Below are 19,262 nucleotides of genomic sequence, written 5' to 3' on the forward strand. Positions count from 1 at the left end.
TATTGGGATTTGCAATTTAGTTACTGGTGGTTGTGTATGAAGAGAGAGAGAGATAGCCTAATATGATGAGGGGTGCTTGAATTGTTGGATGGTCAAGGCCAAGCACCAGAGGTCGCACGGAGAGCTTCGGCCTTTAGAGGTTCCCATGTGGCAATGTGAAAAGATCACCATGGATTTCATCACCAAGTTACCTCGGACGGCTAAGGGGTTTGATGCGATTTGGGTTATAATGGACCGTTTGACCAAGAGAGCCTACTTTTTAGCTATTCGGGAAAGCTCCATGACCGAGAAATTGACTGATGTGTATGTGTGAGAGATCATCGCTTGGCATGGTGTTCTAATTTCCATTGTATCTGATCGAGATGTTTGATTCACTTCTCGTTTTTAGTAAAGGTTCCATAAGGGACTAGGTACGAGGTTGCATTTTAGCACTTCTTATCATCTGCAGATTGACGGCCAGACTGAGAGAACTATCCACCGCTCGAGGATATGCTGGGAGACTATGTTATAGATTTCGATGGGAGTTGGGATTCGTACCTTCCTTTGGCTGAGTTTTCTTACAACAATAGCTATCACTCCAGTGTCGGTGCACCACCTTTTAAGCTTCTTTATGGGAGGAAGTGTTGTACCCTAGTCTGTTGGGGAGAGGTCGGGAACAGGGTCATAGGAAAGACCGAGGTTGTTCTTCAGATGATAGAGATTATTCAGCAAATCAGATAGAGGTCACCGACAACTCAGAATCAGCAAAAGATTTATGTTGATAGACATCGATCTGAGTTGGAGTTCCAGGTTGGCAATATGGTTTTATTAAAAGTGTCACCCTGGAAGGGTGTAATACGATTTAGGAAGAGGAATAAGTTGGGGCCTCGATATATTGGGTCGTTTCGAGTGATTGTCAGGATTGGTAAGGTAGCCTATTGACTAGATCTGCCTGGGGAGCTCAGTCATATTCACAACACCTATCATGTCTCTCAACTACGGAAGTGTGTAGCTGATGATTCTTCAGTGATTCCTTTAGATGACATTCAGGTTGATGATCGCCTGGATTATGTTGAGAGAGCAGTGGCAATTTTGGATAGGAAGACGAAGACCTTGTGCAACAAGGTGGTTCCATTGGTCAAAGTTCAGTGGCAGCATTGGAAGGGTTTCGAATGGACTTGGGAACCCGATGTAGAGATGCGAGAGCACTATCCGAGTTATTTGTAGTTGAGGACTTCACGAAGAAGTCTAATTCAAGTTGGAATTTGGAGTAGTGTTCTTTTTTGTTATCTTTTCATACTATAAGGCGAGTTTCCTCATTGTACTCGTGGGTCAAAGGCACCAATGTCGGCCCATTCGGTTATGTATCCTGATATATAGGATGTTGTTATGTTGTGGTGATCAGTTAGATCTGTATGATTATCTGTTTACTGCTTATATATTTATTTGTTGCATATGTCGACATAGTATAGTTGGGTTGAGGAAATACTACTCTGTACGGAAGCTAAGAAACTCGGGAGCAATCCATACATAAGTTATGGGTCAGAAAGGCAAGCCAGACTTATGTTATGGGCACGGGAGCAAGCCAGACATAAGCTGAGGGTCAGTAGGGAAAGCCAGACTTATGTTATGGCTCGGGAACAATCCAAACATGAGCTATGGGCCAAAAAGGCAAACCAGACTCATGTTGTGGGCTTAGGGTTAATCCAACCTGATGGTTGTGGACCTAGTATGCATGTGGTTATATGTTTGTGTGGAGGTATATTGGGGGAACTCACTAAGCTTTGACTTACAGTTAAAGTTTTATGTTTCATGTATTTTAGAGGATCGGGGAAAAGCAAAGGCATGATCGTACACATCCTTTGGTGATATGTTTTAGAGATGTTATGATACATTGATTTTGGAACAATTGTACTTGATCTTGGGTTTTTATTACATGGGTTTGGCTGAAAACAATAATTTATCTTTAATTAAAAATGAAAAACTTTATTGTGATTTTGGGATTTTTCAGCCTCTTTCTTCAAAACGAACCAAAACATCTTCATCCAATGCCTATACAACATCATCTGATGTAAAATTTCCACCCGGATTCGACCTACAACAACATACGTTTCATGAAATAAACTCATAGTCTCGGAGACTACGAAAATAAAAGAAAGTGACATCGACATCATTAACACCAAATGAAATCGTTGATATCATTAACAAAATTGTCGGCATCCACAATATAAACAGAGCAAATGTTTGAATGAAAATGATCACTTGACATGAATGTTTCTACTAGATAGTCATGAAGTTTTTTCACAACCCGCATAATCACTTGACAGGAAGGGTTCCACAAACAATGTTTGAATGGAATTAGAAATTGTAGCAAAATATGATTGAGAGTTTTAGAATTATCGTGTATTTTTTTTCTTATCATGCAGTTCTTTTATTATCTTGTCCTTTTTTTTGTTACCTTTTCTTTAATTATCGTTTATTTTTTATTCATACTAGTTTTTTATAATTAAAAATATATATTATGTTATATTTTATTTTATATTTTTTAATTTAATTAAACTAAAATAGTGAAATAACAATTGGGTTGAAAAAGATATAATTTTCACATGTTATGAATTCGTAAAAATGAAAAAGACAAAAAAAAAGTAATGTGGAGCTTATGTAAAAAATAGATTGAGTAAGTTGGGAATCAACTTATTTTTTGAAAATACCTTCATTTTTATTAATATCTAGAAAAAAAATAATTTTAAAAAATTTAGATAAAACTTTACAAATGCTTTTAATGTTTTTTAATTTTTCCATAAAGTAGTCCTTATAAAATCTTTTTTTTTGTATGAATGGTCTCTTTAGAGCAAACATTGCATACTAGTAGTCTTTTTAGTTTTAAATATGTCTCATTACTAGTCTTTTTGATTAACTCTCTTATTATTTTTTATTTTTTGTAAAACCTACGATAAAATTACATTTTTGTCCTCTCACCGATCTTGAAGACAACACTTCCTTCTTTCTTTCTTTATTTCTTTCTTTATTTCTCTCTCTTTCTCTTTTCCACATCACCTCTATCTTCACCTCTGTGTGCTTCAACCCACCATCATCACCAGAACTCCGGCACCAATCACCATTTAGTAAGGATGAGCAAAAACCGAACCGAAAACCAAAAAACCGAAAAAACCGACATAACCGAAATTGAAAAACCAAAACCAAAGCAATAACCGACGTTTTAGGTTTGAATTTTACAAAAACTGAAAAATAACGGTTTGGTTCGGTTTTGACGTATAAAACCGCCCATAAAAACCAAACCGACCCAAATATATATTATTTATATTATAATTTAAACTTTTAGTTTTAGAATTTAGACTTTATCTCTTTAATATTTTATGTTTATTTTCAACAAACTGTTAATAGTATTAAACTTTGATCTTTTGAGCACTTTTATGCTTTTATAATACTAGAATTCGTACTCTTTATTTTAGTATATTTAAAGTTGATACAATACTATTTATCGCAACGTATTTTCACTAGGGTTGAACCCAAAAATTAGGAAAAAAAAAAAAAAAAACAGGAGCTCATAAACCCACGGTTTAAAACCGAAAACCCATAAACCCAACCCGAAAAACCGAAAAACCGATCCATGTAAAAACCGAACCTATATGGGTTTAAAAACCGAAAAACCGACTTTCTACGGTTTGGTTTGGTTTTAGCCAAAAACCGACCCAAACCGACTCATGGTCATCCCTACCATTTAGTCTCTAACACGATCATCAGTCAACATCACCACCGGTGGCCAGTGCCCTTAAACACCATCATTACTACCCTCGACCCACCACTACCATTGAACACCATCACCAACACTACCATTAAACACCACTATCACTACCACCACCACCCTTCACTTGCACCACTATTACTAACATTGACCACCGCCATTATCGTGGAACACCACCCATTCCAACACATACTACGTTTTCTTTCCCCATCGACACCACCATTGTCCTTTCTTCCGTCTGTTACACCTACAAAATTCTGGCAACACTTGTAGATTCTGGCATGACCAAAAAATCATTGCATATTGTAGACAAAACAACACCTACTCCCACCACCACCTAAAATAACGAGCAACCACCACTAGTAGCCATCAAAAACCTGAAATCAAATCAAGAAAAATATAGAGAAATCTAAATCTGACACTACACCCACATGAGAAACCTAGTCGTCACCACTACATCTTGCTTCTAACCACTATCAATACTATCTAACAAACTTCGATACCACCGCCAAATCATCATCACTACCATCGACCGCCAAGCAAATCTGGTTCGGGCGGTAATGAGAGGTGGTTAAGGGCGACGATCTCTTCCCAATCTATCTTTTTCGAGTAATTCTAACCCCAACGATGTTATCCTTCAACTATAACGAACACCACAATGTCCTACCAGTTCAATCCTTATTTTCTTCCTCTATGTCGCCATCCAAGCCCTAACTTTCTAATTGTTAGGTAGGTTTCATGACGATAGTTGAGTCTAGGTGTTTTAAGGGTGGAGGGGGTCAATTTTTTCGACAATAGAATGATTATTAAGGTTCTTCAGAAAGAGGAAGAGAAATGACATCAACAAGAAGTCAAGAATGGAGTGGAGGTCTGGATAAGAAGGGTTTAGCGGGGGAAATGGTGATGTTACCGGAGGGAGAGAGATCCCACCGGTTAATAAGAAAATTAAATGACAATATAGTATTTTTATTTATATTTAAAAGAAAAACTAAATAAAAATTAGGGTAAATTACACGAATGATCCCTATGGTTTAGGGTAACTTGCGCGTTTGGTCCCTAACTTATTTTTCTAACTCAGAAGGTCCCTACTGTTTGTTTTTGTTACACGCTTGGTCCCTGTCTTACATAAAAAGTTTATTTTTCCCTTGATTTTTTAATTTATTTAAATAAACACACCCTCAATCTCATCCTCTCTCCTTACCTTACCTACTCTATCATTTTTCTCTATTTAAATAATTATCTTTTTAGGTAAGATAGGGACCAAACGCGTAACAAAAACAAACAATAGGGATCAAACGTGTAGCAATAACAAACACTAGGGACCTTCCGAGTTAAAAAAATAAGTTAGGAACCAAACGTGCAAATTACCCCAAACCATAGGGACCATTCGTGTAATTTACTCTAAAAATTAAGGGTGAGCAATGTTTGCTCCAAAAAATGTTTCATAACAACTACTTTGAAATAAAATTAAAAACCGGAAAAGACAATTTTTGAAATTTTGTAAGAATTTAATTCTCATTTTGTATGTGTGTCTATTTGACTAAATATAAACCAAGGGTTAACTTAACACAACAAAATGTATCTTTATATTTACAAACAAATAAGTTCAAAAGCCCTCAGGGCTCAGCCTCTCGGTTCTCTCAGACCTCAGCTATCTGCCTCTCCGTGTCTCTCATTCTTCTCGAGTTCCGGCCGCCTTCAGGACTCGCCCGCTCATCGGTGCTGCATGCTTCCCGTTGCCTCTGTTTGTCTGATAAAGCTATAAAGAGGTATTTTTCCAACCTTTAATTCCGAATTATATTATTATTATTTATTTTTTGTTTGATACTTAACTTAGGGTTTGTTTACAATGTTGACCCATCTCCAATCTTCTATTCTTCTTTTATTCGGATCTGTAATGTTTTCATAGGTTTATCAAGCATCATTCATATTGAAAAGCAATTTTGGAAATTTTGATTTTCGAAAAATTCGTTATGATTTTCTTAAATTTCGTAAAATTATGGTTATTATATTTTCACAATGACTTATATTTTTATCAAGTAAAAGTAGTAGTAATGAAGCTTGTAAAATCTTTAGAACGTAATACTTAATTAGTATAACCATAACAAATTAGCAGTAAATTAACAGTGTAATATAACATAATAATAATGATTTATGAAACTTTTTTATAAAAATTGAAAAAAAAAAATAACTAAAAGAAAAAGTCAGATGTGATGTGTGCAACTTTACCTTGTAGAGGGGGTTTTAGATAATAATGTAGCCTATATATAGCTGTGTAGGGAGCGGTGATTTCCGACGTCCTTGTGTTCCCCATATTATATTTTCGTTATTATTTTATTCGAATTATTTTACATATTTAGTATATGTTACTTATTTATATTTATATTTATATTTTGTTATTTGTATTTATAATTTTATTGTAAGTTTGGCATCTTGTAGTTAAAGCCTTAAACTATCCGGTAAAGTGTCGTTTTTGCTTAAATATTGAAAAATGTAAGTATCCGTGCTCTTAGTTTTCTTTCTATCTATTTATTATTATTATTATTATTATTATTATTATTATTATTATTATTACGATACACATAATAAGTTTTGAACATTATAGACGATTGTTAAATTAATAAAATTGCAATATTTTAATGTTATGGATAGGGTTACCTTTATAATAAATAAACTTTGTTCAACTCTTTCTATCTTATTTATTAGTTTTATTTAGGGAAAATAACTCTTGAGGGTAATTAACTTTTGCGTTGGTACTCATTTGGTCCCTTTTTTTTTTTGTATTCAATATACCATCGAACTTGTTGTTGGTGTTTACCATAGCCCTTTTGACCGGCTTTTGACCTGTGATAGCCGGTCAAAGGGTTATGGTGAACACAAACAACAAGTTCGATGGTATATTGAGTACAAAAAAAAAAGGAAAGGGACCAAATGAGAACAAACGCAACAGTTGGTTACCCTCCTGATTCATTTTCCCTTTACTCATTTACAACAAATCCCACATCATCTCCTACTGATATTAATGATTTTTTGAGATTCATTCTTGCTTCTCTTCAAAACATAACCTACGAAAGAACATTATTCATGCATGTACAACTTTGTAATGCACTTGAATATTTATTTGGGGAATCTTGATTAAGTAGGCGTATTTCATGACTACATTTACATTTTGTAACACTCAAAAATTTAAGCCAAATTTAAACTTTCAAAAACACGTCGAATTCGTCAAAACATTACAACTTTGTTTTCAAAATACATTTATCTTATAGTTTTCCCAGAAACATAACACAATAGGAGGAGCTGTACGATCATGCTTTTGCCTTGCTGCGATGCCCTGAGGTACCTGAAACAAAAAACTGAAACTGTAAGCCCGAGAGCTTAGTGAGTTACCCCCAAAATACCGATACACATACAGTCCACATAACTGTGTCACACGTTAACATATCGTAACAAACTGAGCAAAAAAGCACATAACGGGTCCACAACTTTACAGATTGGAATACCCCTGGGCCCACAGTGTGAGTATGGAATACCTACCGGGACCTCAGCTTACATCTGGAATGTCTACCGGGCCCTCAGCTCGTATCTGGAATGCCCCCTAGTCCTCAGTATGAGTCTGGGATGCTTACCGGGCCCTCAGATCATATCTGGAATACTCTAGGGTTTGTTGGCTACCGTACGGAGCAGTACAGCCTGAACCCATCCCACATAACATATCACATGTAACAGATAATGCACATACCGGAAATCAATCAGTATCACAGGTAGTCCTACAGTCCTACCCTCAAGCGTATCAAACTAGCATGCATAACTAACTTCGAATCAACATAATACAACTACTAGGATATCATCTCTAATGGGCCGACCTTGGTGCGTTAGACCCCCTTGGGAGATTTATGAAAAAGGTTGTGTGGTACTTTTAGGTGGTGGGGTTCGTGTTGGACCCGAGAGTTGAGCTATCTTATTTCTGACGACAGTTGCGAGGTGAGTTATCCTCACTATACTAAGGGGGTCTAAGGCACCAAGGTCGGCCCATTGGAGATGATATCCTAGTAGTTGTATTATGTTGATTCGAAGTTAGTTATGCATGCTAGTTTGATACGCTTGAGGGTAGGACTGTAGGACTACCTGTGATACTGATTGATTTCCGGTATGTGCATTATCTGTTACATGTGATATGTTATGTGGGATGGGTTCAGGCTGTAGTGCTCCGTGCGGTAGCCAACAAACCCTAGAGTATTCCAGATATGATCTGAGGGCCCGGTAAGCATTCCAGACTCATACTGAGGACTAGGGGGCATTCCAGATACGAGCTAAGGGCCCGGTAGGCATTCCAGATGCGTACTGAGGGCTCAGTAGCAATCCAGATGTGAGCTGAGGGCCCGGTAGGTATTCCATACTCACACTGTGGGCCCAGGGGTATTCCAATCTGTAAAGATGTGGACCCGTTATGTGCTTTTTTGCTCAGTTTGTTACGATATGTTAACGTGTGACATGGTTATGTGGACTGTATGTGTATCGGTATTTTGGGGGTAACTCACTAAGCTCTCGGGCTTACAGTTTCAGTTTATTATTTCAGGTACCTCAGGGGATCGCAGCAAGGCAAAAGCATGATCGTACAGCTCCTCCTATTGTGTTATGTTTCTGGGAAAACTATGAGATAAATGTATTTTGAAAACAAAGTTGTAATGTTTTGACGAATTCGACGTGTTTTTGAAAGTTTAAATTTGGCTTAAATTTTTGAGTGTTACAAAATGTAAATGTAGTCATGAAATGCGCCTACTTAATCAAGATTCCCCTAATAAATATTCAAGTGCATTACAAAGTTGTACATGCATGAATAATGTTTTTTTGTAGGTTATGTTTTGAAGAGAAGCAAGAATGAATCTCAAAAAATCATTAATATCAGTAGGAGATGATGTGGGATTTGTTGTAAATGAGTAAAGGGAAAATGAATCAGGAGGGTAACCAACTGTTGCGTTTGTTCTCATTTGGTCCCTTTCCTTTTTTTTGTACTCAATATACCATCGAACTTGTTGTTTGTGTTCACCATAACCCTTTGACCGGCTATCACAGGTCAAAAGCCGGTCAAAAGGGCTATGGTAAACATCAACAACAAGTTCGATGGTATATTGAATACAAAAAAAATAAAAGGGACCAAATGAGTACAAACGCAAAAGTTAATTACCCTCAAGAGTCATTTTCCTTTTTATTTACAATTAAATATAAGTTTATGTATAATTACAATTCACATGTTATAAAGTAATGTACGTTTTAGTATAATACTATAATATAATCTAAACCATTTTGTGTTAATAATTTGTTACGTACCTAAGTTAACCCCTAAAATTAAGATGAAAGTAAATCTATAAACTTAATTTTATTTCATCAATATTACGTAATAATAGTTAAACGAAATAGAGTAAAATTGGATATGACCATGATAATAAAATATTGTTTTATTTCTCTATTAAATTGAAGTACGGGTTACACCGTCAGTTAATATATATAAAAATTTTTATTTAATTTTTAAAAATAATTAAGTTCTCGTTTCCGGTTGCATTTGAATACGAAAATAATGTCATATGCCTGTATCTCTAGTTAAGGGTGTAGTTTTTGACTTTGCTTTCAACAAAAAGTTTCGGCACATAGAAGATTTTAGTTTTATTTAAAAAAAAGAAAAAAAACTTTTAATCTCGAAAATACTTCAAAAATAACTTTTAGCTTATTATTTTTATATAATGTAATTTACATCATTTAAAGCTAATAAGTAATAACTCAGAACACATTTGTTTTTTACAATAATTTATACTACTATTATTGCATAACCCTTTATAAAATTTCAAATACTGGAAATATTACTCTCAACAGTCATTATCATCTCGCCCATTCAAAGCAAATGACGAGTTCTCATAAATCAGCATTTTCCACAGACATGGTATGGTATTTTATTTTACTACTATTCATTTCATCTTCCTAAATTATCAAGCAACATAATCTATTTTTAACAAAAGATAAATAAATTTTCAGGTGTTCAAGACTCATCATGATTTAATTGAATGGGTACAAAATAAAGGACGTTCACTTGGTTACATTATCATCATTAAAAGAACCAAGGTAAAACCAAGTGGGTGGATATCTAAAACTACACTTATGTGTGATCGTGGTGGAATCTACAAAAGCGTCAAACCCTCTACTAGAAATACCAAGTCAAAAAAAATTAATTGTCCATTCCAATTGGCTGGAAAACACTCGAAGTTGTATGGTATTTGGACTTTACAAGTGGTATGTGAAAAACATAATCATGAACCTGCATCAAGTATGGAGGGTCATCCATATGCAATGCGATTGTCTGATAAGGAAACTCGTTTGGTGGTTGATTTGATAAAGAAAAATGTGAAACCATCTGATATTTTATCAACATTAAAGGAACAAAATAAAGATAACGTGTCTTCACTCCAAACGATATATAATGCACGCCAGAAATACCTCGGGAAGTTAAAAGAGTTAACCATTCCATCAACCGAAGAACCTTTTAGACGTATGAACCATGAACCATTGAGACATAGTTCGTATATGGAGCAAAAAAACCACTCATGCTCATACATAAATCAATTACCTAATTTGTTTCATCCGTATATAACACACATACATAATGTAAAAAGTGATGGAAACTGTGGGTTTCGAGCGATAGCTGTTTGTCTTGGTTTTAATGAAGATGCATGGCCAACTATTCGATATGATTTAATGGAAGAGTTGAATACACATAGGGATGAATATGATGAGATTTTTGGACGGGAATGTCGGTTAAAACTTCACAACTCTTTGAATTTTTTTCGTTCGGATATAGCTGCGTCTTTGGAGTATTGGATGACTTTGCATGATATAGGTATCCTGATTGCTTCAAGGTATAATGTAATATTACATTGTTTGAATGTTGGAGATAGTATGACCTATTTACCGCTTCGGTCTACTCCGCCTGTATGGTATCAACATGTGGCTATTGCGGTTGGACATGTTAATGATAACCATTATGTCAAATTAGATTTACAAGGAGGGTATCCAATGCCTCCGGTTGTGCCTCAATGGGTTCATTTCAAACATGTGTGTGCTTCCGCATGGGTTACTCCGTATATTAATCGACTAAATATGTATGCTCAACATTATAATGCTCGATATTATTAGAAGTGTTTAAAAACTTGGTTGAAACTAGTTCGTTTGTTATATTATTTGTGCTTTAGCTTGTATGTTTAACTACCGACAACACGCAAGATAATTGAAATTATATAATTTTGTTTTTAAAAGAATGCGTGATGATGAATGTCATACTTACAACTCGCCCAAGACATTTTGTAAGTAAAAAACCAAATCTAAACATATTATTGGTGATAAAAAAAATAGATATTAACAACTATTATGAATTAAATATTTAACAGAAATGATCGTTCAAGAAAACTCTTCAAACCACAAAATGGGGTTTGAGAATACCTCTTGTAGCAGTACACATTTCGTATTTTTCAACTCAGAACTTTGCAATATCATCGAAGAAAATTGTAATATTTGCAACCAAAGTTTACGAAAACCTTTTGCCACTTTCGGTGAAGATCCTTGTCTTTTCAAAAGAAAAAAAGATATTTGTACGATGTAATGTAATTTTGAAAAAAAAAATGACTGCCATTATCTATTTTGTCATATTCAAACTTTTTTTTTACCGTATAAACCAACAAAGAATATTAGAAAGTCATCTCAAACATTATGTCGCTGCTCAATCACACCTTGAAACCATGGGAAAGAGTATAGAGGTTAGGTTGTGTAGTGTCACGCCGGTCATAGATAACCAATTTGGTTTCATGTCTGGGAGGTTGATGACTGAGGACAACTTATGAAGAAATATAGAGAGAGAAACACGGATCTTCATATGGTGTTCATCAACTTGGAGAAGGTATATGATAGCATTCCAGAAGAGGAAATTTGGAGGACATTGGAAGATAGAAGGTCCCTAGGAGTTATGTGAGGGCTATTCGTTATATGTATTGCCAGATTTATGACATGTATCCGAACACAACCACTGATCCGTTCCCAGTTAAAATCGGGCTTAATAAAGGCTCGGATCTCATCTCGTATCTTTTTGCCTTGATTCTACATGAGATATCTTGTGAGATCCATGGGAAGTGTCTTGGTGTATGTTATTTGTTGATGACATTGTGTTGGTGGCCGAGTCTAGGGTTGAGTTGAATGCTCAGTTGGATACATGGAGGGTGACATTAGAAGAAAAAGAGTTATGCATCAGTGATGTTAAGACTGAGTACCTTTGGTGAAATTTCAAGGAGGGGGGGGGGGGGGGGATGACGAAGGAATAGATGTAAGTTTAGGGGAGTATGCTCTTACCCCAAAGGAGAGCTTCAAGTATTTGGATTCCATGGTTCATAAGGGAGGGGTGTGGAGGTAGACGTTACTCATCGCATTAAGAAAAGTTGGTTAAAATAGAGGGAAATCTTAGGATTTTTATATGACATGAAGGTATCGTTGACACTAGGGGGGGGGGGGGATTTTACAGGGTAGTTATGCCTTCCATGATGTGTGGACCAGAATGTTAGCCAACAAAGGACCACGGAAGGAAGATGAAAGTAGCATAAATAAAGATGTTGAGGTGGACTTACGGTAGAATATTGTTGGATACGATCCCAAATGTAACCATAAGAAACTCGTTGGGAGTGGCGTGGATTACCCAAAAAATAAGGGAACGACGTTTGAGGTGGTATGAGCATGCATTTAGGCGACCACCTTCAACGACCATAAGGAAAGTAAAGTCAATAACGATCGAGGGTAAGAGGAAGATGGGATGTTTTAGAAGAAAGTGGGAAGATAGTGTGCGGTAGAAATAGACGAGCTTTCTCTTTTCCGAGGACATGACCTCATATAGGAGGCTTTGAAGGCTAACACCCCGTTCCCGAGTTCAACTTAACGAGAGAAAAAGAAAGGAAATTGATGGAAGTGAGAGGAGAGTAAAAGAAATTAGTGCTCTCGAGTTTCATTAAAGGAATGAAATGGGAGGCAGGGAAGGAAATAGAATGATCATTTTCTCTCCTAACTTTCCTTCCGATTTGGACGGATTTGGAGAGAAAAAACAAAAAGTTTAACTTTCCTTTCACTTTTCTCCGACTCAGGAACATGAAAGACAATTTTATATTCCTTTCCTTTCTCTTCTTTTCTGTCTTACTTTCTTTTCTCTTCTTATCTTTTTCTTTGCTAAAACTCGGGAACGAGGCGTAAGTATCAGAGTAAATCGGTTTCTCACTTGTTTATATGTTTTGTCTGTTGATCAGTAGTTTGGCACATACCTCTTGCTCATATGATTGTATCCTGATTTCCTCATTTATTATTTTACTGCTCATATTTCACTTACTTCCTATTGTTTTCTTGTTTGCAGGTTCTCAGATCCAGAGGTTGTTAAAACAAAGAATATTCTGTGTCAAATCTAGGGTGTTTACGTTGAAGCTTACAACATTAGAGTGACATTGTAACGCTCGTAGATTCAAGCTACTTAATTTAGAGACAATAAGCGTCAATAATAACCTTTTTTGATAAAAAAAAATTATTTAGAATAAATAATCTTGACCAAGTTATAGTATATATCACAATGGTTTCGTATATATAAAGAACGATGAAATCCGAGTTATAACGAAGAACTTATGACCCGTTGAAGTTTTACGGCTAAACCAGCATGGCACCGCGTAACGTAAAAAGTGATTTTTTGATAAATTACTTTTTAGCCTTAGCGATCGAAACGAAAGTCGTAGTATACGTTAAACCGAAAGTGTTCATAAAAAGAACGTCCAAATCTGACTTCATATGAGGAGGTTATGATTTTTCTAAGATTTAGCATAACAATACACAACTCGGACTTCGAATTTAGATCGATCGATTTTTAACCGACACAATTTAAACGAGAATCGAAGATCACGTTAATAGGAGCTCAACGATATAAAGACAGAAAAAAACGGACGTTGAATGACAAAGTTATGAATTTTTAACGGATTTTAACTGTCTAAATCTGTTAAAATATAACTTTAAAAATAAAGTCAAAATTAGTCGCTAGAGTCTAAACAAAAGTTGTAAATCCTGTCGATACCTATGCGTGGATATAAAGAACGTCAAAACAGAGATCATATGCGAAAGTTACGGAATTTAGAAGTTTATTAATTTATGGATGGATGCGAGGGTGACACGTGGCACGTGTACGCCTCGCACAACTAGAATTATGCCTCGCAAACTTGCATACACGGTCCCAACTTTCTCCACATGGCGCCATCCGGACCCTTTCTTTCTCCCCACGGTCTCGCATTTGGATCTCAACGGCTGGCCCTCGTATACGCAATGTAGCACTTCGTACGCCCTGCATACTGAGTACGCCCAGCATACAACCAAGGTACGCCACGTGCACTCGCATCCAACCTCCTATAAATAGGTGTGAGGTTCTCCCATATTTTTCACACCTAAGCCTTTCTTTCTCTCTCAAACATATCTCGAAACCCCTCCCAATCCGTAATACTTCCCAAGTGCTCAGAGGCGAGTCCTGGAGCGCCAAAAGGCTCCCAGAAGAAGAGCTTTTGGCTCGAAAGTTCTGCCCCCGCAAAGCCCAGTCCTAGCCAAACCCCATTGTAAGTGAGTTATGCTTACCCTTCTTTAAGTATAACTTATATTTAAGTTCATTATCGTTATTATGAACCTAAGAAATATATGAGCTAAGTATAAGTTATAAAAAGTGTTATTATAATACTTTTTAACTGCTCGCGGTATGGGAATCTGGTTTGAAGGGCCTCATAGGGTTGTTAGATTTCAGAACAGCTTAAATGCCAAAATGGTCCCGCCCTCCCGTGTTTCATGTTTGGCCCCTGTCTATACATAGTAGTTGAAAAGTATTGTTTAACACTTATAAAACAATATCGCTCGTAGACCTTGAGTAAATTAGTTGCAATAAATATTAGATTAAAACATAGCAATAATAAAAATGCTAGGTTTCATCGAAGGAAAGACGATTGTTAGAAGCGAAGCGCTGTCCGAATTTCGAGTTATCACTTTAACAAGTGAGTGGATAGTTACTTTCATCTTACACATAGATATGAAGTATTTAATATAAATTACGTGCTATGTGTGCATATTATCTGTGTTCCTGATATCTATGCTAGATGAACGATTTATACATGTTTACATGATTTAAACTGTATATGTATTTTTATACTTATAAATATATATTGGGTAGTGACGGTTGATGATAGAAAGGTGATGATAACTAGGTGATGATAGATAGATGATGTGAAATGTGAGGAGATGCCATAATTTTGATATGCGATGTTTCCTTCGTTCGGAAGGTACGAGTCGTCGTGGGGATGGAGTCCAACCATGTTATCTATGCGAGAATTAGGGTAAGGAAAATAATTATTAGACAAACTAACTAGATAATTATAAGATAATCTTCATTAGTTACTTCACTATTTGTAAAGTGCATACTAGTTATATGTAATCAAAACAGGATAGGCCTTCGAATAAGTGACCTTAACTCCAAATTCACAAGGAACAGGGGTAAAGCAAAAATTCACAGATTCTAAGTCTATGACATCCTAGTTACATATAACCTTAGTGTATCCACTTAGCAATTATTGACCTAGTAATGAAGATCTTTTTAGTTCTCAACTAAGTACTTATAGTAACACATGATATTCCTAATGTCTTTATTGTAGTAGTGTTGATAAGTTTTTAGACTTATTGCCATATCACAACCATTCTTGGGCATATGCTAATCACTCCTCGGACCAGCATAGTTGATCAGGCTATGCCACTCCCAGGACTAACCATACATCCCGAGCTTACTTGTGATAATCAACAATCGTAATACTTTTGTTCTTGTCATTGTGACATTGTTTTTAGTATGAATGCAGGTATGTATACTTGTTAAATATTTTATTATTTAAAAGTATAAACTCTTGGTCAGAGTATTTTAATCCCATTGTATTTATAGTATGCATATCTTTTATGAGTTGTTATACTAAATTCACTATAAACAATGCTATGATACCAATCTGTCACACCCCAAAACCAAGAACGGCAGAAACATTTTGAGGCGGAGGACGTCATGTAAAGTATCACAAATATGTAAAGTAGTAAACAAGAAACAACATCATCCATTGCATTAATAGTATAATTTTAAATACAAGTGTGTTCTTTTATAGAATAAAACAACATAATGAATAATCAAAATAAAAGACGAGTCTTGACTCCTCCGTCTTCTCAAAACCTGGTCATCGTACCTGTCTATTGGTGACATGAGAATACAAGTTATTTTAAAAGTGAGTATCAGCATAAAGCTGGTGAATTCATAAGTATTTTAGTGTCATTGATTTGTAAAAACTTGTAATGAAAGACTTGTAATTGTTTTGAGGAAAAGTTTGTATAAGTATGAAAACCCTAGAAAATCTCATATTTCCTACTAGTATAAAAAGTAGTCTTCTACTAAGATCCGACTGTTTTGAAGGTACACCTCATTGTAAAAATGATGGTTTTTACCATATATAACTATTATTATAATAATATAGTCAACCTCATCGTTTATGTGTATGTATCACAAAATAAAGGTAATAAGGAAAATAATATATTTATATCAAAATATATTCTACCTCATCGTTTATGTGAATGTATCACAAAGTAGAGGTAATAAGGAAAATAGTATAATCCTTATGAATGTATCCATTTGTATAGGATAAACACGGCGTGGTAACCCGCCGAACAATACAACCGAGAACATCCGAAGATGAACACACCTTCTGTTGCGAGCAGCCAAGTGTAGGATGTTCAGTCCATGATTATGTAGACGTATTACTTCATATAGTATGTAGTAGTTTCTCTTGATGTAGTATGTACTAGTGTCCCTTTGTATAGTATGTATTAGTGTCTCTTCATATAGTATGCATTAGTGTCTCTTCGTACAGTATGTACTAGTGTCTCTTCGTATAGTATGTATTAGGTGATGTTTGTTTTCTTAAAAAAAACCACTTCAAACCACTTATTACTGCGTCGCGTAGCACACGCGCAACACTTGGCCATTCGCAGCTGTTTGTTTTTCAGAAGACTTCTGACTTAAAAACTGTTGCGTGGCGCAAAACTAAACCAACTGCTTCAAACCTCTTCACGCATTAGTTTAACTTACTGCAGCAGTCTGCAGACGTTAAAAAACAAACATACTTTTTATTACATGCTGCAGCTGTTTGTTCCACCTCTTCTGCTACAGATGATTGCAGAGGTGGTTCGCAGACTTCACGCAATTTATCTTCGAAAAAACAAACAGCACCTTAGCGTCTCTTCGTATAGTATGTGTCTCTTCGTGTATTATGTATTAGTGTCTCTTCGTATAGTATGTACTAGTGTCTCTTCGTATAGTATGTATTAGTGTCTCTTCGTATAGTGTGTACTAGAGTAGTGTATGTATTGACTCATGTATGAAATGACTCTTAGTGTGATTCCTTGTACTAGGAATAGTAAATAGTATCTCCTAACTATACCTATTATAGTTACTAATAATGTACGTGTATAACCGAATGTATGCCTTTGCTACCCAAGGGGTACTGAATTGACTGATAGAAACTTTTATATCTGTATATGTATACATAATATATAACTAATATTTAGACAACAGTCAGACAAATAACGGATGCCCTAAGGCCACATCCAAACAAGGAAAAGGAATTAAAGCGAGCTAACAGTCCTAAGTCCTTTAAACATTACTTATATAACTATACATATATAGGCATGCATTAGACAATATAAAAGTATAAAAGAAGTTTTGTAAAACCTTTGAAAAATTAGTAAATAAGAATTGATGACTTGATGTCAATTTATAAAACGATTTAAAAGCAGTTTTTTTGATAAGAACAATTTAGAGCATAAGAAATCCTTAGTTTGAAACACAGTTTGAAGTTCATGAAAACCTTTGTTTGGAAGGTATTTGTAACATATTTTGAAAGGAAAGATATAGTATGTAAGTTAGTTTAATAATGAGTTTAATATGTAAATACGTTTTGAGAAATCATTTTGAAGTAGTATGCTGAGTAAAACAACTAAAAGTGTAGTAAATCCATTTGTATGCTAGTTATTAATCACATGTGATTGATATAATAGCTAGTATGATTCAACTTGTATTCCCCCATAAAATCATTTAAAAACATTTAAAAGGTTAATTAAGGGGTATGAAGTCACTTGTAGTGAGTGGATCATATGGAAGTGTCGGACAAGTGCTAGGTGTCAAGTGAAGACTTGAGCACACACAATGATCCTAATAACATATATATATATATATATATATATATATATATATATATATATATATAATTATTGATTATAACACTAATTAGACAAGTATAAACACCCTAAATCGTGGAAAACACTTTGGTCTAAGTGTTAGGAGGCCATTGGGTTGTAACAAAGGAGTGTAAGGCATTGCATTTGAGTTTATGGCCCAAGGACCACACTCAATGGAGTTTATGGCCCAAGGGAGTTTACTCTTGGCCGTAAACTCTCTAAAGGGTCATATTTAGAGGCTTAAAGGTATGGAGTCTCAAGTGTTTAAGCATTCCAAGTTTAAACAAGGATCTATAAGAGTTTAAGGTCCAAGAATTGACCTTAACATGAGTTTACGGCCAAAGGACCATTCCTCCATGAGTTTACGGCCATAAACTCATGGTATTGAGTGCCAAATCAAAGTTTAATGACCCTAGTTCATTGGTGGAGGGTTCTAATCCAAGTTCTAAGCATAAGGAAGAAGATCTTTATCAGATTCGTTTCAAGTTAGCCAATGATTCAACGGTTGTTCTTACAAAAGCCAAGTTCTTGGAAGCGATCAATTTAAGGGTTCCGTCGTCAACTGTGTTCAAGAACCCTAGCAACAATGATGTGTTCAAAGTACTCTACAAGATGAGGTACCTTAAAAGATTGAAAGGTGTTGCACATTTTAAGAAAGGAAAACTTCCAACGGTCTGGAAATTTGTTTGTCATTATGTAATTTGTTGTTTATCTGGCAGAACCGGTGGAACAGATGCTATGGGAAAACAACTCTTAGATCTACTTTGGAGCATCTTCACCAGAAAGGCCGTCAACTATGAAACCATTCTTTGGGATGATTTCATCCAATAAATTGGGAGGAAGACACCGAGAGAAGGTCTAACTAAAGTGACCTCAACGAGGTTCTGGTCACTATGCATCCGCAATTTGCGCAACGAGGCTCATGTCAGCATCAATAACGATATCAATCTCTTCGCTTGCAGAGATCCCAAAAGGTACACTCTTAGGAAATATCAACCTGTTTTTGGACCAATTGGGAAGATCGTAGAGCATATTTTATCTGAGATAGGAATGTTTGATCATGCCATAATCGATCATATTGAGGCTATGGGAAATATTCCACCTTATCGCTCTACCCTACCTAGCCCTACACCACATACTACTACACCTATCTCAGATCCTAAGC

General features: G+C 35.6%; 1 protein-coding gene across 1 annotated transcript; it reads left to right on the forward strand.

Annotated features, from left to right (window-relative positions):
- Window positions 1–5,348: 5,348 nt before the first annotated feature.
- LOC145017316 (uncharacterized) lies at window positions 5,349–10,957 on the forward strand. Its single transcript, XM_078975364.1, has 3 exons — window positions 5,349–5,514; window positions 9,617–9,683; window positions 9,776–10,957. Exons 2-3 carry the CDS (start codon window positions 9,645–9,647, stop codon window positions 10,928–10,930), a joined length of 1,194 nt encoding a protein of 397 aa, XP_078831490.1. The 5' UTR covers window positions 5,349–5,514; window positions 9,617–9,644; the 3' UTR covers window positions 10,931–10,957.
- Window positions 10,958–19,262: the final 8,305 nt, after the last annotated feature.

The sequence above is a fragment of the Lactuca saligna genome, chromosome 9 (genome assembly GCF_052625555.1).
Source record: "Lactuca saligna cultivar CGN05327 chromosome 9, ASM5262555v1, whole genome shotgun sequence".
In the NCBI taxonomy this organism is placed as follows: Eukaryota; Viridiplantae; Streptophyta; class Magnoliopsida; order Asterales; family Asteraceae; genus Lactuca; species Lactuca saligna.